At 41.1% G+C, this 21,342-nt stretch overlaps 1 protein-coding gene across 1 annotated transcript in view; it reads left to right on the forward strand.

Annotated features, from left to right (window-relative positions):
• Nucleotides 1–21,342, forward strand: part of Map3k5 (mitogen-activated protein kinase kinase kinase 5) — a 208,895-nt gene that overhangs the window by 101,462 nt on the left and 86,091 nt on the right. The window contains exons 8-9 of the mRNA XM_021174435.3: nucleotides 3,021–3,133; nucleotides 13,323–13,482. Coding sequence (XP_021030094.1) covers nucleotides 3,021–3,133; nucleotides 13,323–13,482 — 273 coding nt within the window. The remainder of the gene's footprint in view (nucleotides 1–3,020; nucleotides 3,134–13,322; nucleotides 13,483–21,342) is intronic.

Raw genomic sequence — 21,342 nt, forward strand, 5'->3', positions numbered from 1 at the left:
TCTCTGCACATTGTCCCATTCTGAGTCTCCGTGTTAGCAGTATGTTATTAGGAGTCATTTTATTGCTGTTCCCTTAGCAGAACAATAGTATTTGAATTTGGTTATCTCCTGGCCCATAGCCCATCTAAATCTCAAGGTCTTGGTTACTGAGCAGTTTCAGGCATTGATTTTATCTCATGGAGTAGTTCTTAAGTTCAATCTGAAGATGGTTGGTTATTCTCACAACACATGGGCTACTGTTGCACCAGCACATCATGCAGGCAGGTTACTGTTGTAGGCGGCAGAGTCTGTACCTGGGGTAGTTAGCTGGGGTAGTGTTTATCCTTTTCCTCTGGTAGCATACAGAGTACCTTCCAGTACCATGAACGGTAGGGGTGAAAGGTCTTGGTAGGCACCACCTTGATCTCTCCGTGATTGATGATATCAATAAGGCCTTACCATCTGTGGAGAACAACCAGTAGCCTTGGCATTAGCCTGAGATGTTTTGGGGTTTCCATGTTGGTTCTTTGCAACAACTAGATGCAACCTGTACTGGCTATTTTTGTGTCAACTTGACACAGCTGGAGTTATCACAGAGAAAGGAGCTTCAGTTGAGGAAATGCCTCCATGAGATCCAACTGTAAGGCATTTTCTCAATTAGTGATCAAGGGGGAAAGGCCCCTTGTGGGTGGGACCATCCCTGGGCTGGTAGTCTTGGGTTCTATAAAAGAGCAGGCTTAGCAAGACAGGGGAAGCAAGCCAGTAAAGAACATCCCTCCATGGCCTCTGTATCAGCTCCTGCTCCCTGACCTGTCTGAGTTCCAGTCCTGACTTCCTTTGGTGATTAACAGCAGCATGGAAGTGTAAGCCGAATAAACCCTTTCCTCCCCAACTTGCTTCTTGGTCATGATGTTTGTGCAGGAATAGAAATCCTGACTAAGACACAACCCATTCCTGACACTGGAGGTTTCACTTGGCAAAAGGTGTGTAGTTAAGGCTTCCATGTTAATTGGTGAATCCATTTAAGTTTCTTTCATATATATATATATATTTTTTTTTTTTTTTTAAAGAAACTTCTACAGTATTAAGCTTCCATATGACCCCTCAAATGGCCCTTAGTGCTCTCTGTATCACTTAGCTTACCTTTCTCTTCTTTCTCCTCTCCCTGTTTAGTGTGCCGGCTCCAGTATCCCCCAACTGTCTCTCCATAACTGTATAGTCTATTTCCCTTGCCCTCTAACTTCTTACTCTATACCTGTCCTCTGTGGTTTTATACATTGAGGCATGCCTACTAAGTGCTTAAATGCTAACTTCCACATAGAAGAAAAAACATTATAATGTTTGTCTTTTGGGGTATTTTCTCTAGAGTTTTTTAGTTCAATGATGTTGTTGCTTTATAGCAATCTCCAGACATATATAAAGTGCAGTTTGTACTTGTTTCCCTCTTGAGTTGGTTGCTTTCCTTGTTGCTGTGGAAGAAGTACCTGACAAAAACAACTTGGGAGAGGAAGGGCTTGTTTGGGCTCACGGTTTCAGAAGGTCATAGTCTATCATGGGTAGGGTACTCTGCGCTCATTGGTTCCTTGTTGAATAATATTATATAGTTTATATTACTTTAAGAAATTAAAGTTTTCTTTCATTTCCTACACTTTTTTATTGGAAATATCCAAATGTCTGTTGAACAAAGACCGCTAAGACATAAAACAAAGACCGTGAAGACTTGTAAGTTATAATGTCCCTTGATATGACCTTGGTTCTCCATTTAGAATGGAAATACCTATATTTCTAAAAAGATGTACAAAAACTTTGTATAGTTGGGATTTCCTTTAATAATCTGCAAGTATATAAATACAGAGCCAAATAATGATGAATAATTATTTGGGGTTTTCTTGATTGGATTTGGACATTTGTTTTCCTTAAAAGTAAGCCCCTTAGGGAAGACGTGGGAACTTCAGAGAGATGTATATTTGCTTAATGTTTAACTTATTTTAAATTATGGGAAATATCAAGTATATATGAAAGCCAAGAATATAAATACAGTAGTCTGCCCTCTACCACAGTTTTGCTTTTCTTACGTTTTAGCTATGATTTAAATAAAATAACTTCTATAATAATTTTCCTTATATAATCTTCTTTTAATGTATCTTCAAATTGTCATTTATTAAGAATTTAGCCTATGTTTCCTTCATTGCGATTTTCTTTTTGAATAGAGATTCACGTTTCTCACATGCTCATCTCAAACAGATTCTGTTGGGAATGTTTATATTTTCCCTATTCTTCTTCATGTGTCCAAATGAAATAATTATGGATATCATTGCCTGCTTAATAGTGCATGTGTGGAATCCCTCAGTTTGTCCCTAGTATGTGCTACCTTAAAAACTGTAGTAGATAGCCAAGCACTGGCCCTTTCCAGTGAGCTCTCCTTGGCCCTAGTATGTGCTACCTTAAAAACTGTAGTAGATAGCCAAGCCCTTTCCAGTGAGCTCTCCAAGCTTGAAACTCAGGCCCATCCATATTCAGAAACGGCTTTGTGCCCTTCCAGCCAAAACTTGTGTGCAGCAGCCCAGCCTTGGACTTTGTAAATTTCTTCCTGTAATTGGCCTTTTGCCATTGTTTCTACCACTTACTGGGTCCCCATCCTTTCAGGGCATTGCCAGAATGATACTGCTCGGTGAAAGCTTTGTGTATCCCAAGACAGGAAAAAAAAGAAAGAAAGAAAAAAAAAGAAAGTGCTTGGGTCTTCGTTTTTAAAATATCAGTCATACACATTCCTATGTTTCTGATAGTTGTTTGAAAATAAGAAAGTTTTTAAAAGGTAGGGTCAGTAGGTTGTGGGGGAGTTAAGTGTCAGATTTGGGGGAGCTGGGGAGTCATGGGTGCGCAATTGCTTAAGCATTAAATCCTAATAGCACACTAGATTCTGGGATGGGAGCCAATGGAATAATTTGTGCTTGGGCACTGAAGTTATGCAAACAGAAGTTACTGCACACCCAGGGTTTCATGATTGAGAAAGTAAACTTGTAATCTTTTTTTTTTCATAGGTTCAAAAAGGCATTTGAGTCTGAGCCAACACTACAGTCAGGGATTAATTATGCAGTTCTCTTGCTGGCGGCTGGGCACCAGTTTGAATCTTCTTTTGAGCTTCGGAAAGTTGGTAATTGCAGCTTGATATTTTTAAAGAAAATCAAGAAAGTTGGTGCACAGGAGATGAACCTTACATTTGATATTCTGTCTCATCAGAACTCGTGTGTGTCAGGGTGTGATCCGGGTCTCCGGATCAGACTCTCATACTGCTGTACAGAATTCTAGCATTGGGCTATAACTCACACCTTTACTTTTTCTCAAGGTCTTGGTTCATGTTGTTAAAACTCAAACTCACACTGATTCTTCATTCAGTCCCCAGTCCCCAGGTACAGTTAGCTTTGTGGAATATCAGATGTGTATAAAATTGTGTGTTCCTGGTGCTTTCAAAAGAAAACAAAAATCAAAGAGACAGCTGAGTGGGGTGATGCAAACCTGTAGGCCCAGCACTTGGGGGGTGGAGCTAAGAGTACCAGGAGTCTAAGAGCATCCTCAGCTACATGGTGGGTCTGAGGATAGCCTGGGCTACATGAGATTGAGCCTCAAGACAAGAACAAAACTAAAATGGAAGGAAGGGAAGGGAGGCAGGGGAGAGAGAGAGGAAATGAAGGAGGGAGGGAGAGAGGGAAGGATGGATGGACAGCAGGCAAGCTAGCTGTTTGACTGACTGACTGACTTCTGGTTTGTTTTTGTTTTTGTTTGTTTGTTTGTTTTTGCCTCAATCACAAGTACCCCTGTGATTTCTTGGTGGTGGATGAAGCCTGCCTGCAAAACCCCTAGAGTAGCAGCAATGTAGGTGTCACTCTTGGTGGACGCCTCAGACACTGTTTCTGAAGTACTGCCCTTGATAGAATGTGCCCTTCTCTTTTGCTGGTCTTCTGGAGTTTAACGAAATCAGGAATCATAGCTTTGGGAATCAGTTTTCTGTGATTTCGGCTTCAAAAGCATTTTTATTGTTTGCGTCTAGATCCTGGCCTATCTTCTGTTGAAACCAGAATTGTCCTGGTAAATGGCTAAACCCCTCCTTTGGGACCTTCCCAGCACTTGCAGGAATTATTACCACGGGCTTATTTTTGCAAGAGGAAAAATAAAAGGAAAATTGCATTAATTAAATTATTCATTATAAAAGAAAAAATTCTTAATATTTTAAAGTTGAAAATGGTTTATTTAGGTGTCTCTAAGAAAAAGTAGATCTGCTAGGTGGTGGTGGTGCATGCCTTTAATCCCAGCACTCGGGAGGCAGAGGCAGGCAGCCTGGTCTACAAAGTGAGTTCCAAGACTGCCAGGACTACACAGAGAAACCCTGTCTCGAAAAAAAACAAGAAAAAAAAAATCATCTGGGAAGGGCTTTCAAGGTTTCCATCCTGCACTGTCCTAAGACACTTTTGAGGTTAAATAGCGTCCCAGGCTGAAGGGATGATAAAAATCTAATAGTGAGTACTGGCGATTGCTGTATATTAGCGCAGCAAGCTCTGCCTGACACCTTCTGCTGGTTAATTAGATCACTTCTTCCACCTTTTGTCGAAAATCAAGTGGAATAAGTTTTTGGTTGATAACTAAAACCAGAAAACAAAAATAAACATCAACTTGGTCCTTTCAGAAATGACACTAAAATATTCCATCTTAATTTAAAAGCTCTATCATAGCCCAAACTTCCCCTGCATCAGTGGTCCAAATATTGTGGTTGCTGTGCCTTGGAACACAAAATGAAGTTTTGTTGGAGCCTTTTAGTCCTCATGGGATTTGACTTGATTTGCATCTGCCTGTCGAGCAGTAGCAGTGGTTTGGAGATGCACTTATTCTTGATCTCATTTTTATGTGGTGTGCAGATGAGAGCAGTCAGCACTTTGAGATTGGGAGAACTGTAATGTTACTTCACCAAGTAAACACTGTATTTTATTCCAAGGAGAACTCACAACGGATGTTGAACACCCATTCAAAAACAAAGTTGACTTTAAAATTTCTGAACTGGGGACATAACTCATTTGGTAAAAGTGCATGCTATGCCATCAGGAAAATGTAACGAGGTTGACTGGTCCCCCTCTGCTCGCATAACAAAGCTTGATGTGATGGGCCACTTGTAGTCCTCTTCGTTGGGGAGGTGGGTGCAGTCAGACATCATCGCTGGGCTTCCCTGTTTAGACAGCTTAGTCTACTTGGTGAGCTCTAGGCCAGCAAGAGAACCTATCTCACAAGGAAACAAAGACTGAGATGGTCGGCACCTGAAGAGCCACACTGGAGGTTGACCAGTATATTCCACATGCATTTGCACACACACACACCTACCTCCTACATGCACATGTGCACCCTCCTTACACACAAGAGATATGCACACACACAAAATTAAATTGTTTAAGTCAGGGTGTTTCACTCTATATGAAGACTTACAGTATGACTCATGGTGAATTGTAGCTGCCCTAAGATATAAGTCTTAGGTTTATACAATGCTCTATCGTGTGTACCATAATTTCTATTCAAGCACGAGATGATATCTAGCTTTCTAGGTTATATTTTATTTAGTCATAAATTATGCCAATCAAAACTGAGTTGACCTAAAACTAATTTTTTTTTTTTTTGGTTTTTCGAGACAGGGTTTCTCTGTATAGCCCTGGCTGTCCTGGAACTCACTTTGTAGACCAGGCTGGCCTCGAACTCAGAAATCCGCCTGCCTCTGCCTCCCGAGTGCTGGGATTAAAGGCGTGCGCCACCACGCTCGGCAAAACTAATTTGTATATAGGAAGTTTAGATTATATGTATTTTTAGGAAAAATGGTTTATGTAAATAAATTAATAAGCTAATATGACAATAGTAAGTATTATATAAGGGAAAAGTAGTCTAATGGAATGTCTGACATATTTAAATATATTTATTTCATTTAATTCTCTAATCAAAAATTTAAATTTATAACTTCTTACATTCATTGTGTTGGCGTCTTAAAACATAAATTATTCTGAATTACTAAACCATTATAATAATCATTTTTCTTTTATGGCATCTTCTTAGTTTGCTTTTTATGCAGGGAAAAATTAAAACTTAAAATCTGATAAAAAAGATCACTAAATCTGAAGCCTTCACATTTCTAATGTAAGAAATAATTCTTAATTGTCATGATCCATAGCCAAAATGGATCTATAGTCCATTTTCTGCTGCTATAACAGAATACCAAAGAATGAATAGTTTACTTAGACCACAGGTTTGCAGCTTGAAAGTCCGAGGTCTAGGAGCCCCATTGATGTAGTCCCTGGGGATCTCTTGGCTGTATCCCATTGTGGTGGATGTCAACAAGGAACAGTTATGTGGTGATGCCGGAATAAGGGTATGATCTGGTGACAGGACTTGCTCTTTCTTGTGTAACACCTCACTCTTATTCCTATGAGAGTCTCAAAGAAGGCCCCATAGGAACTACCTGATCCCTTCTAAAGACATGAGGATACTAACTCCCATGAGCTAACCAGCTCCCATAAGGCTCTGCTTATTAAAGGTTCTGATACTGCCCAGTACCACTATACTAAGCCTCGAGCTTTTGGTACACAAGCCTTAGAGACAGACATTCAAGTCAGGCCAAGCCATCACAAACTCTTTTTTTTTTTTTTGGTTTTTTCGAGACAGGGTTTCTCTGTGTAGCCCTGGCTGTCCTGGAACTCACTTTGTAGACCAGGCTGGCCTCGAACTCAGAAATCCGCCTGCCTCTGCCTCCCGAGTGCTGGGATTAATATCACAAACTCTTAATTACAGTTATGGGTTTGTTTAAGACTATACCAATTGCTTCATAGATCCTCATTTTTGGATACAAATTGGTGGTTCAAGTACTTAGAGCTAGCATTTAAAACACAGGATCACATCTTAAATCCTCTGTCTATTTTCAGCTTCATAGTCTTGAAAATTAATATTCTAACATTAACCAAATTAAAAAATAGTTTCTCACATCCTCTGTGGGAATTTTAAACTATGGTACATTTTATGGAGAGTCCGAATTACTGTTTAGATCCACATCAGTAATGATGTGGGGAAAAGAACCTTGTGTTTGGAAATGAGACAAGTTACTACCTTAATCTCATTTTTTTTCTGAACATAAAAATTATCAACCGAGCCTGGACTATAGCTCATGCTGGTAAAGTGCTTGACAGGCAAGCAGGAAGGCCTGGGTTCAATCCCCAACGCCAAAGAAGTGGTGTGGTGGCCACACCTATAATCCCAGAACCCAGGAATGGAGGCAGGAGGGTCAGAAGTTCAGTGACTGCCTTGGCTGTTCAATTCCACCTAAAAAACAACAACAAAACCAACCAACAAACAAACCAAAAACCTCAAACTAAGCCAGAACAACCAAAACCTCAAAACAGTAAAAATGATGAACTGTAATGATTGTTACTGAATATAAAATCCAGGCGTCCATAAAGATAAGAAAAAAATTAAGACAGAAACAAAATTTGTTACCGACCACAAGGAACTCCTTTTGTCACTTATGAAGGTGGCCACTGTTTTAGAAAACCAGAGCCTGGAAGGGAAAGGTGAAATGCCCTCGCTTCCTGTTAGGAGGACGTTCTGGCTTTCCCGTCCTGATGCTCTTGTCCACTTGGAGATTATTGCATGCGCTCTTACTCCCAAGGAGGGCACGTTCTCCTGGAGACTCCTGATTAATAAAGTAGAAAGCAGATACAGTTGCTGCTGATGGGGAGGTCATAACAATAGTTACCATGGTGAGGATGCTCAGTGAGAGAGAGCCAAACCCATCACACAGAGAGCCTTATTTAAAAAGTGTCATAATCATTTGGTACCTGAGCTGTTCTCTGGTGAAACTGCTCATCACAAAGGAAAATATGTTCACACATGTGATGCACAGATGTACATGTATGTAAAGTGCCCATATACATAACAAACAGCTAGATTAATTAATGCCAGCCCTTGGGAAGCAGAGGCAGGCGGATTTCTGAGTTTGAGGCTGGCCTGGTCCACAAAGTGAGTTCCAGGACAGCCAGGGCTATACAGAGAAATCCTGTCTCGAAAAACCCAAACAAACAAACAAACCTTCAAAATAACTAAAGAACAGATGTGTCTGTAGAAGGGAAGGAGCTTACCGAGTGACACAACTCATGTCATTGTTTTAAGTGGTGACCTTGTTCTGTGCATTTTTTCATTTTAAGAGGCTTATAGCGTCTCTCACGAAAACATTCTCACCATAAATGTAAGCCTAAGGTCCATTATCCATTTAGAAAGAATCAAGAAATCTAATGAAATAAATCAGGGACTACTTGGAGATTCTAGTGGACAGATCCAGAATATAAGGACATTATATAAGAAGGCACCTCCGCTTTGGTTGGGGGACGGGGGGGCATCTGTGCCATAGGGAGAAGAAGCATGGCTGGATTAGATAGATTAGAAGATACTCAGGGTGACAAATAACAAATGAAATGAAATGACCTTGGTTATGAAAAAAGCTATGGGAGACATTCAGGTAGCAGGGCATTTATTTTAGTCAGGACAATATAATATATAACATCAGGGAATTATAATTTTAATGGGGAGATATTTATAGGGGAATTTTAAAGATTCCTTATAATCTGTAAACATGAAATATTATATTTGTGATTTAGTTTGAAACGGTTCAGCAAAAATAATCAAGGAGCTGGAACAATGATAACATGTTAACATTTGTCACAAAATCGGTCATTCACTGTAGTAAGTGTGTATGTGTGCATGTACGCATGTATGTTTTGCTTCTGTGTGTGTTGGACATTGTATGTGCTAAGCCAGTGTTCTACCCCTGAGCATGGGCTCCCCACCCCATCACCATGGAACATTGTATAATTGTGTACATTTGGAACTCTTCCTAATAGAAAACCAAAATGAAAGACTAATCTCTGCCTCTTAAGGAGCTGCCGGATCTCTCAGGACTTTGTTCTCCTCGTTGCAAATGGACATAGTCCTTCTCTCATTGTGCTGTGTAGATTGGAACAGTCAGCAATTTTAATGTGCTCAGTGCTAGGCGACTCATGAGTGTTCGGTGGGAGCTCTGTGTCCTCCCTAGTCCATTAGAATAGCCTTGAATTTAATAGCAGCCACCAGCTGAAAACATGGTGATAAAAAGTATACTATTGAAAGCTCAATGCTTACAAGTCAGCCAGTTCTAATGAGATTTGGGTGCTAAAATCTAAACCACATAAGCAGACAGTCTGATGAAAGAAATGGTGGGGGAATTATTTGAAATAACAAGGACACAACGTTCATTTCTTACAACTGTAGCCAAAAATGTCCATAGAAAAAAAATGTACTCTGTTGGTAAGGACTTGGTGAATTATAATGGGTGCAGGTACATCAGGAATTGTGCATAAGCACCTTTAAAAATGTTTCAGGGGCATGCGTGATCCTAGCACTTAGAAAATAAAATGTTGTAGCCCAGAACCCAGTATAATACTTCTAAAGAGAACATCTATGGAAATATCATAAATATAGGTACAATTTTATATACCAAGATCTTTAGTTCCATAATAGATAAATGTGTGTGAAAAAAGAAAAGCCTCATAAATATAGACACACTGGAGAAACTGGGAGGTGCTCTGCCAGTAGAGTACTTGCCTTGTGAACATGAGGACCTGAGTTCAAACCTCAGAAGCTATATGGAACAACAAAAACTAAAAGTCAAAATAAGCCGGGCAGTGGTGGCACACACCTTTAATCCCAGCACTTGGTAAGAAGAGGCAGGTTGATCTCTGAGTTTGAAACCAGCCTGGTCTACAGAGGGAGTTCCAGAACAGCCAGTGCTACACAGAAAAACTCTGTCTCAAAAAAACCAACCAACCAACCAACCAACAAACAAATAAATATATAAATAAAAAAAAAATCAAAGCTGAAATGGCGGGATACTCTTGTAGTTGTACTACCGAGAAGTCAAAGGCAAATGGGTCTCCTGGGCTTATTGCCCAACTAGCCTAGTATAGCTAGAGATTTCTGTCACTTAGTAGGAACACATGAGGTTGTTCTCCTCTGGCTTCCGTACACACTTAGACAGCATATTCGTGCACACCCATGCACCTGAGCAAAAACACATACATTACAATCATATTTTATCACCCATATTAAACATGAATAGTTTTATAGAAAAATAGGTTTTATGCATCATATTTGAAGGACATACAAGTTCACTTGCAAGACAAACAGGAAAAGATTGTTAATCACAAGGGCTTTAAAAAGGGGCTGGAGGCAGAGTTTTAATCCATGTACCTATGGTCCCAGCACCAGTAAGTCAAGGCAAGAAGATTCTGAATTTGAAGGCCAGTCTGGGATACATAATAAGATCATGTAAAATAAAACAAAATAAAACGAGATTGGAAATGCTGACTGGGCATGACAATTCTCACAACTGTCAAGGAAAAGAACAACAGTGCTGTGTGTTAGCCTTTACTTAGAGCATGTCAACACAGAAGGAGTAAATGTCTCCAAAATAAATCAGCACTTAGAACTTCATGATTCAGAAGTAATTGAGTGAGTGGGCAAAGCTAGGTATACAAGAACGTAATAAATCGTGGCTTTGACTTTCTGTGTTTAGGTAAATAATTTATGACATATCATGTGCTAAAATACTATTTCTTATTAAAGATAATAATACATTTTGAGGCTGGTGAGATGGCAGTAGATTATAGCACTTTCTATAAAACCTTATGACCTGAATTTGGTTTTCAGAAATCACATGGTTGAATTAAACAGCAAAGTCCCTCACGTTGTCCTCTGACCTCTACATGCAAACTGTACGAGCATGACTATATGAGCACACACACACACACAAGTGAATAAAGTAAAAATAATTTTAAAAACTTTTTTTCTCAAATGTTGAAAGGCTGGAGTCATGATCACTTGACAGACTTCTGCCATGGTTGAAGTCAAAGATCAATACCCTAGAGTGACCTTCTGTGTACACGGAGGGCTGAGCTTTTACTGTGACTGCTGTGGCTTTCCATCTAAGCAGCAGACTCTCCGTTACATTGCGTCTGGACTTCACTGTTTTTATACAAGTGGAACGTCATGAAAAGTTCATTTGCTGCTAAAGCTGGTAGACGGATTTTTAGCATCTCCTTTGTCCTGCCCACTGTGTAAACATTTTTTTTTTTTTTACATCCATTGAAGACCTGTGATGTGTCTGCATATGCAGGTGCAACTGCTCCCAACTTCTGAAATTTTCTGGTGGCAAAGCTGTTCACTTTTTATTTTATCCTCAAAATGTGAAGAATGCCCAAATTCTCATTTTCCTCAGAAGTATTTATGGTTGAAGTAAGTTATATAATAAAAAGTAACTTTTAAAAGGTAACTAGCTATTTTTGTTATTTTGTTTCAGTTATAATATTTTAACAGGGTAAAATATATATTTCTCTGAGAAAATATGAAATAGACATAGATATAAATCATTTTAATGTGAAAACCCTAAATAAGATTATATGTCTGTCTCGGGAAAAAAAAAAAGATTATATGTCTGACTCAAAGACCATTTAAGCAGTAATAAAGATTTAACAAGAAATATTAGGGCAAGATAGCTACACTTGGTTTGTTCGAAGCTGGTTTATATTCCAACAGGCCACAAATCTTAGGGATTATGTGTTCTGCTAGACGAATTATTGATATGTTAACTAGACTAATACAAGCTAATGAGTAAACTTCTATTAATGAACCTTTACTAAGTAGTAATTATGTTTTCCTTGAGTGGCCTTATGCCCCGTAGCCTGTTACAATGATATGCCCTACCTTTTTGCTCTATTTTTACATTTTAAAAACAATTTTTTGGTGATACTAGGAATTAAACTCAGAGCCATGCACATACTGCATGTGTGGTCTTCCATTGAGCTATACCTCCCCTCACCCGCTTTATCCTCTGACTTCCTGACAGTCTCAGCAAGTTGCCTAGGCTGGTCGTGAATTTCACTCTATAGCCCAGGCAGACCTTCAGCTTTTGATATCTTGGCCACCTCCACAGAAGCCAGAAGTATATGCGTGTGTAACTAGGTCTGGCCTCAAATAATTCTTAACGTAGTGGATATCGGTAGTATTAAGCAGTTTTACACGGATATATTTTAAGTAAATCAATACAACGCACAAAATAACACAAGGCAGTTATAATAAAACAGTTGGAGAATACAAATCATGTTATCATGCCTTGTTAGACAGTGACAGTAATGGGTTGGAGATGTAGCTGAGAGGTGCTCACTTCACACGTGTAAATCCTCCACAGCATAACAAAGGGAAAGCAGGGACATTACTGACTCAGGGCTATCTACATACAGACATACCCTATACATTGCATATAAATACACACTATCCATTACATACAAACACACATCTGTGCTTCAGTTTCCTCACATGTTTTCCATGCTAAAAAACACAAGAAAATCCCTTTTCAAATTATTTCATAATCCAGGATATAGCAAGAGAAGGAAGGGGCTTACACAAAAATATCCTGGATTTTCTCATCTTATATACACATATAGATTTGTAAAAATTCTAGACTGTGGTATATAAATGACTATTGAATTTTTCAATTAAAGATAATTTTTGCTGGGGTGGGAGAGGTGACTCAGCAGGTAAGGACATTTGTGCTTGTAGAGGACCCAGGTTCACCTCCCAGTACTCACACTGTGGCCTACAACCATCCACAACCCTAGTTCTAGAGGATCTCCCTTCCTCTTATGACCCCTCCCCCCTCCCCAGGGCATCAGGCAGGCACATACATTCATGTGGCCCAAAACACTCAATCACATAGAAGTACATAAAAACGAATACAAGTTTTGAGAGATAATTTTTACCTTCTGTGTACATTTTGTTTAGTAGGACATTATGTCTGTCTTAGGGTTTCCATTGCTGTGAAGAAACACCATGACCAAGGCAACTCTTATAGTGAACAACATTTAATTGGGGCTGGCTTATACTTTCTGAGGTTCGGTCCAATGTCTTCATGGCAGGAAGCATGGCAGCATCCAGGCAGGCATGGTGCAGGAGGAGCTGAGAGTTACATCTTCACCTGAAGGCTGCTAGGAGAAGACAGTCCTCTAGGCAGCTAGGACGAGGGTCTCAAAAACAGCCTCCACTGTGACACACTTCCTCTAACAAGGTCACGCCTCCTGATAGCGCCACTCCCTAGGCTTCTTCAAACCAGCCCAGTGTCCTCAGTAATCAGAAACGTAGAGCGATTATGATCTTTAAGGACAATGAAGACTTAATTGTACATCTAAATGAAACATCTGCACTGCCTTGTAACTCTCTGCTTTCTGGTCCTCTGCTAGGAGTGAAGCTGAGTAGCCTTCTGGGTAAAAAGGGGAACTTGGAAAAACTCCAGAGCTACTGGGAAGTCGGATTTTTTCTGGGAGCCAGTGTCCTGGCCAACGACCATCTCAGGGTCATTCAGGCATCTGAGAAGCTCTTCAGACTGAAGACACCGGCGTGGTAATCAACTCCCGTGCACTTGTACAGTTTAATAAACAGCCTCAGACTGTTCTTGAATTTTATAGCTTATAGGATATTTTGTTGATTTTGAGGCTAATATCCAGAACCTATAGGTAAAAACAGAATTTTCATAAAGAAAGCTATTGGATTAAAAGTTATGATGACTTTGCTGAAGTCACTTAAGCTTTTCCTGCACATTGGCCAGCCCAACCAGCATCACTCGCACACTGTGCACACATAGACCATACTCTGTGCCTCACCCCGGACCCGAGACCACATGTTCATCTCAGCATCTCTGGACTCCATTCCAAACCTGCGTGCTTTGTTTCTTTCTTTTTTTTTTTTTTTGATTTTTAATATTTTTATTACATATTTTCCTCAATTACATTTCCAATGCTATCCCAAAAGTCCCCCATAGCGCCCCCCACTTCCCTACCCACCCATTCCCATTCTTTTGGCCCTGGCATTCCCCTATATTGGGGCATATAAAGTTTGCAAGTCCAATGGGCCTCTCTTTCCAATGATGGCCGACTAGGCCATCTTTCGATACATATGCAGCTAGAGACAAGAGCTCCGGGGTTCTGGTTAGTACATCATGTTGTTCCAACAATAGGGTTGCAGATCCCTTTAGCTCCTTGGGTACTTTCTCTAGCTTCTCCATTGGGAGCCCTGTGATACATCCAATAGCTGACTGTGAACATCCACTCCTGTGTTTGCTAGGCCCCGGCATCGTCTCACAAGAGACAGCTATATTTGGGTCCTTTCAGCAAAATCTTGCTAGTGTATGCAATGGTGTCAGCGTTTAGAAGCTGATTATGGGACGGAGCCCTGGATACAGCAGTCTCTAAATGGTCCATCCTTTCATCACAGCTACGAACTTTGTCTCTGTAACTCCTTCCCTGGGTGTTTTGTTCCCAATTCTAAGAAGGTGCACAGTGTCCACACTTTGGTCTTCATTCTTCTTGAGTTTCATGCGTTTATCAAATTGTATCTTATATCTTGGGTATCCTAAGTTTTGGGCTAATATCCACTTATCAATGAATACATATTGTGTGAGTTCTTTTGTGATTGTGTTACTTCACTCAAGATGATGCCCTCCAGGTCCATCCATTTGGCTAGGAATTTCATAAATTCATTCTTTTTAATAGCTGAGTAGTACTCCATTGTGTAAATGTACCATAATTTCTGTATCCATTCCTCTGTTGAGGGACATCTGGGTTCTTTCCAGCTTCTGGCTATTATAAATAGGGCTGCTATGAACATAGTGGAGCATGTGATCTTTTTACCGGTTGGGACATCTTCTGGATATATGCCCAGGAGAGGTATTGCTGGATCCTCCGGTAGTACTATGTCCAATTTTCTGAGGAACCGCCAGACTGATTTCCAGAGTGGTTGTACAAGCTTGCAATCCCACCAACAATGGAGTTCTCCACATCCTCGCCAGCATCTGCTGTCACCTGAATTTTTGATCTTAGCCATTCTGACTGGTGTGAGGTGGAATCTCAGGGTTGTTTTGATTTGCATTTCCCTGATGATTAAGGATGTTGAACATTTTTTCAGGTGCTTCTCTGCCATTCGGTATTCCTCAGGTGAGAATTCTTTGTTCAGTTCTGAGCCCCATTTTTTAATGGGGTTATTTGACTTTCTGGAGTCCACCTTCTTGAGTTCTTTATATATATTGGATATTAGTCCCTTATCTGATTTAGGATAGGTGAAGATCCTTTCCCAATCTGTTGGTGGTTTTTTTTTGTCTTATTGATGGTGTCTTTAGCCTTGCAGAAGCTTTGTAGTTTCATGAGGTCCCACTTGTCAATTCTCGATCTTACAGCACAAGCCATTACTGTTCTATTCAGGAATTTTTCCCCTGTGCCCATATCTTCAAGGCTTTTCCCCACTTTCTCCTCTATAAGTTTCAGTGTCTCTGGTTTTATGTGAAGTTCCTTGATCCACTTAGACTTGACCTTAGTACAAGGAGATAGGAATGGATCGATTCGCATTCTTCTACATGTTAACAACCAGTTGTGCCAGCACCATTTGTTGAAAATGCTGTCTTTCTTCCACTGGATGTTTTTAGCTCCCTTGTCGAAGATCAAGTGACCATAGGTGTGTGGGTTCATTTCAGGGTCTTCAATTCTATTCCATTGGTCTATTTGTCTGTCACTATACCAGTACCATGCAGTTTTTATCACAATTGCTCTGTAGTAGAGCTTTAGGTCCCGCATGGTGATTCCACCAGAGGTTCTTTTATCCTTGAGAAGAGATTTTGCTATCCTAGGTTTTTTGTTATTCCAGATGAATTTGCAGATTGCACTTTCTAATTCGTTGAAGAATTGATTTGGAATTTTGATGGGGATTGCATTGAATCTGTAGATTGCTTTTGGCAAGATAGCCATTTTTACAATGTTGATCCTGCCAATCCATGAGCATGGGAGATCTTTCCATCTTCTGAGATCTTCTATAATTTCTTTCTTCAGAGACTTGAAGTTTTTATTATACAGATCTTTCACTTCCTTAGTTAGAGTCACGCCAAGATATTTTATATTATTTGTGACTATTGAGAAGGGTGTTGTTTCCCTAATTTCTTTCTCAGCCTGTTTATTCTTTGTGTAGAGAAAGGCCATTGATTTGTTTGAGTTAATTTTATATCCAGCTACTTCACCGAAGCTGTTTATCAGGCTTAGGAGTTCTCTGGTGGAATTTTTAGGGTCACTTATATATACTATCATATCATCTGCAAAAAGTGATATTTTGACTACATCTTTTCCAATTTGTATCCCTTTGATCTCCTTTTGTTGTCGAATTGCTCTGGCTAGGACTTCAAGTACAATGTTGAATAGGTATGGAGAAAGTGGACAGCCTTGTCTAGTCCCTGATTTTAGAGGGATTGCTTCAAGCTTCTGACCATTTACTTTGATGTTGGCTACTGGTTTGCTGTAGATTGCTTTTATCATGTTTAGGTATGGGCCTTGAATTCCTGATCTTTCCAAGACTTTTATCATGAATGGGTGTTGGATCTTGTCAAATGCTTTTTCCGCATCTAACGAGATGACCATGTGGTTTTTGTCTTTGAGTTTGTTTATATACTGGATTACGTTGATGGATTTCCGTATATTGAACCATCCCTGCATCCCTGGGATGAAACCTACTTGGTCAGGATGGATGATTGTTTTGATGTGTTCTTGGATTCGGTTAGCAAGAACTTTATTGAGGATTTTTGCATCAATATTCATAAGGGATATTGGTCTGAAGTTTTCTATCTTTGTTGGGTCTTTTTGTGGTTTAGGTATCAGAGTAATTGTGGCTTCATAGAATGAGTTGGGTAGAGTACCTTCTGTTTCTATTTTGTGGAATAGTTTGTGAAGAACTGGGATTAGATCTTCTTTGAAGGTCTGATAGAACTCTGCACTAAACCCATCTGGTCCTGGGCTTTTTTTAGTTGGGAGACTATTAATGACTGCTTCTATTTCTTTGGGGGATATAGGGCTGTTTAGATCATTAACCTGATCTTGATTCAACTTTGGTACCTGGTATCTGTCTAGGAACTTCTCCATTTCATCCAGGTTCTCCAGTTTTGTTGAGTATAGCCTTTGGTAGAAGGATCTGATGGTGTTTTGGATGTCTTCAGGATCTGTTGTTATGTCTCCGTTTTCATTTCTGATTTTGTTAATTAGGATGCTTTCCCTGTGCCTTCTAATGAGTCTGGCTAAGGGTTTATCTATCTTGTTGATTTTCTCAAAGAACCAGCTCCTTGATTGGTTGATTCTTTGAATAGTTTTTCTTGTTTCCACTTGGTTGATTTCACCCCTGAGTTTGATTATTTCCTGCCGTCTACTCCTCTTGGGTGAATTTGCTTCCTTTTGTTCTAGTGCTTTTAGGTGTGTTGTCAAGCTGCTAATGTGTGCTCTCTCTAGTTTCCTTTTGGAGGCACTCAGAGCTATGAGTTTTCCTCTTAGAAATGCTTTCATTGCGTCCCATAAGTTTGGGTATGTTGTGGCTTCATTTTCATTGAACTCTAAAAAGTCCTTAATTTCTTTCTTTATTCCTTCCTTGACCAAGGTATCATTGAGAAGAGTGTTGTTCAGTTTCCACGTGAAGGTTGGCTTTCTATTATTTATTTTGTTATTGAAGATCAGCCTTAGTCCATGGTGATCTGATAGGATGCATGGGACAATTTCAATATTTTTATATCTGTTGAGGCCTGCTTTGTGACCAATTATGTGGTCAATTTTGGAGAAGGTACCATGAGGTGCTGAGAAGAAGGTATATCCTTTTGTTTTAGGATAGAATGTTCTGTAGATATCTGCCAGATCCATTTGATTCATAATTTCTCTTAGTTTCACTGTGTCCCTGTTTAGTTTCTGTTTCCATGATCTGTCCATTGGTGATAGTGGTGTGTTGAAGTCTCCCACTATTATTGTATGAGGTGCAATGTGTGCTTTGAGATTTACTAAAGTTTCTTTAATGAATGTGGCTGCCTTTGTATTTGGAGCATAGATATTCAGGATTGATAGTTCCTCTTGGAGGATTTTACCTTTGATGAGTATGAAGTGTCCCTCCCTGTCTTTTTTAATGACTTTGGGTTGGAAGTCAATCTTATCAGATATTAGAATGGCTACTCCAGCTTGTTTCTTCATGCCATTTGCTTGGAAAATTGTTTTCCAGCCTTTCATTCTGAGGTAGTGTCTATCCTTTTCTCTGAGATGAGTTTCCTGTAAGCAGCAAAATGTTGGGTCTTGTTTGTGTAGCCAGTTTGTTAGTCTATGTCTTTTTATCGGGGAGTTGAGTCCATTGATATTAAGAGATATTAAGGAAAAGTAATTGTTGTTTCCTGTTATTTTTGTTGTTAAAGTCGGCATTTTGTTCTTGTGGCTGTCTTCTTTTAGGTTTGTTGAGGGATTACCTTCTTGTTGTTTCTAGGGCGTGGTTCCCGTCCTTGTATTGGTTTTTTTCTCTTATTATCCTTTGAAGGGCTGGATTCGTGGAGAGATAATGTGTGAATTTGGTTTTGTCGTGGAATACTTTGGTTTCTCCATCTATGTTAATTGAGAGTTTGGCTGGGTATAGTAGCCTGGGCTGGAATTTGTGTTCTTTTAGTGTCTGTATAACATCCGTCCAGGATCTTCTGGCTTTCATAGTCTCTGGTGAAAAATCTGGTGTAATTCTGATAGGCTTGCCTTTATATGTTACTTGGCCTTTTTCTCTTACTGCTTTTAGTATTCTATCTTTATTTAGAGCATTTGTTGTTCTGATTATAATGTGTCGGGAGGTATTTCTTTTCTGGTCCAGTCTATTTGGAGTTCTGTAGGCTTCTTGTATGTTCATGGGCATCTCTTTCTTTAGATTTGGGAAGTTTTCTTCTATAATTTTGTTGAAGATGTTTGCTGGTCCTTTGAGTTGAAAATCTTCATTCTCATCCACTCCTATTATCCGTAGGTTTGGTCTTCTCATTGTGTCCTGTATTTCTTGGATGTTTTGAGTTAGGATCTTTTTGCATTTTACATTTTCCTTGATTGTTGTGCCGATGTTCTCTATGGAATCTTCTGCACCTGAGATTCTCTCTTCCATCTCTTGTATTCTGTTGCTGATGCTCGTATCTATGGTTCCAGATTTCTTTCCTAGCGTTTCTATCTCCAGTGTTGCCTCATTTTGGGTTTTCTTTATTGTGTCTACTTCCCTTTTTAGGTCTAGTATGGTTTTGTTCATTTCCATCATCTGTTTGGATGTGTTTTCCTGTTTTTCATTAAGGACTTCTACCTGTTTGATTATGTTATCCTGTTTTTCTTTAAGGATTTGTAACTCTTTAGCATTGTTCTCCTGCCATTCTTTAAGGGATTTTTGTGCTTCCTCTTTATTGTCTTCTGCATGTTTAGCAGTGTTCTCCTGTATTTCTTTAAGTGTGTTATTAAAATCCTTCTTGAAGTCCTCTATCATCATCAGGAGATATGCTTTTAAATCCGTGTCTAGCTTTTCCGGTGTGTTGGGGTGCCCTGGACTGGGCGAAGTGGGGGTGCTGGGTTCTGATGATGGTGAGTGGTCTTGGTTTCTGTTAGTAAGATTATTACGTTTACCTTTCGCCATCTGGTAATCTCTGGGGTTAGTTGTTATCGATGTCACTGTTTAAAGATTGGAGCAGAAGCTGTGTTCCACTCACCAGCAGTCTCAAAATCCTGTGGCGGGGGTCGTGGGTAGCTGACGGTATCCCGGTGCTGGTCCAGCCGGAAGAGGCCTGTGGTCCTACTCAGGCCGGTTTTCTGCTTCCCTAACTAATGCAGTCTCTGGTCCCGCGTGCAATTGGATTGGAGCAGAAGCTGTGTTCCATTCTCCAGAAGTCTTAAGATCCTGTGGCGGGTGTTGTGGGTAGCTGGTGAGTGTCAGCTGACCCTGCGCCCCAGCTGCCCCGGTGCTTTTCTGACCGGAAGAGGGTTGTGGCCCTATGTAGGCCGGATTTCTCTCTCCCCAACCAGAGCAGTCTCAGGTCCCGCGTGATTGGACTGGAGCAGAAGCTGTGTTCCACTCACCAGCAGTCCCAAAATCCTGCGGCGGGGGTCGTGGGTAGCTGGCGGGTGTCAGGCAACCCTGCGCTCCCGCTACCCCGGCGCTGATCTGGCCGGATGAGGCCTGTGGCCCTACTCGGGCCGGTTTCTGCTTCCCTAACTAATGCAGTCTCAGGTCCCGCGCAATTTGATTGGAGCAGAAGCTGTGTTCCACTCTCCAGAAGTCTTAAGATCCTGTGGCGGGTGTTGTGGATAGCTGGCGAGTGTCAGCAGACCCTGCGCCCCAGCTGCCCCGGTGCTTTTCTGACCGGAAGAGGGTTGTGGCCCTATGTAGGCCGGATTTCTCTCTCCCCAACCAGAGCAGTCTCAGGTCCCGCGTGATTGGACTGGAGCAGAAGCTGTGTTCCACTCTCCAGAAGTCTTAAGATCCTGTGGCGGGTGTTGTGGATAGCTGGCGAGTGTCAGCAGACCCTGCGCCCCAGCTGCCCCGGTGCTTTTCTGACCGGAAGAGGGTTGTGGCCCTATGTAGGCCGGATTTCTCTCTCCCCAACCAGAGCAGTCTCAGGTCCCGCGTGATTGGACTGGAGCAGAAGCTGTGTTCCACTCACCAGCAGTCCCAAAATCCTGTGGCGGGGGGGTCGTGGGTAGCTGGCGGGTGTCAGGCAACCCTGCGCTCCCGCTACCCCGGCGCTGATCCGGCCGGATGAGGCCTGTGGCCCTACTCGGGCCGGTTTCTGCTTCCCTAACTAATGCAGTCTCAGTTCCCGCGCAATTGGATTGGAGCAGAAGCTGTGTTCCATTCACCAGCAGTCCCAAAATCCTGCGGCGGGGGTCGTGGGTAGCTGGTGGGTGTCAGGCAACCCTGTGCTCCCGCTACCCCGGTGCTGATCCGGCCGGATGAGGCCTGTGGCCCTCGCTTTGTTTCTTTCATGATCCAGTCTCTGTCTGTGAATTCTTATTCTTGGATTTCACTCCCATTCACTCCTGGTGTGGTAGACACATTGGAGTGTCTCCCATATGTGTGTTTTGTAAATCCCAGGCTGTCTTTGGAAGATATCCAAGTCTCATTATTGTCTCTGCAGTACGGTAGAGATAAGATTCCTTCTGCATTTGAGACCATTTTTAAAAATGATGCTAATTCTAGTCTGTGTCACGTGTGGTTGCCGATGTGGTGTAAGGTTCTCAACCATGTGGAGAAAGTCCCTTCCTAGAGCAGGTCTGAGGCCAGGCTCTCACTGGCCACATCCCAGGAGCTGCCTGCCATAATAAGGCCCTCGTAGCCTCTTACAGGACTTCATGTTCAGGTCTTCATTGCCTAGTTCCCCCCTCCCCCCCCCCCACACACCCACAGCATCTCCTCACTGAT

This window comes from Mus caroli, unplaced genomic scaffold (assembly GCF_978045245.1).
Source record: "Mus caroli unplaced genomic scaffold, Mus_caroli_1 scaffold_9, whole genome shotgun sequence".
In the NCBI taxonomy this organism is placed as follows: Eukaryota; Metazoa; Chordata; class Mammalia; order Rodentia; family Muridae; genus Mus; species Mus caroli.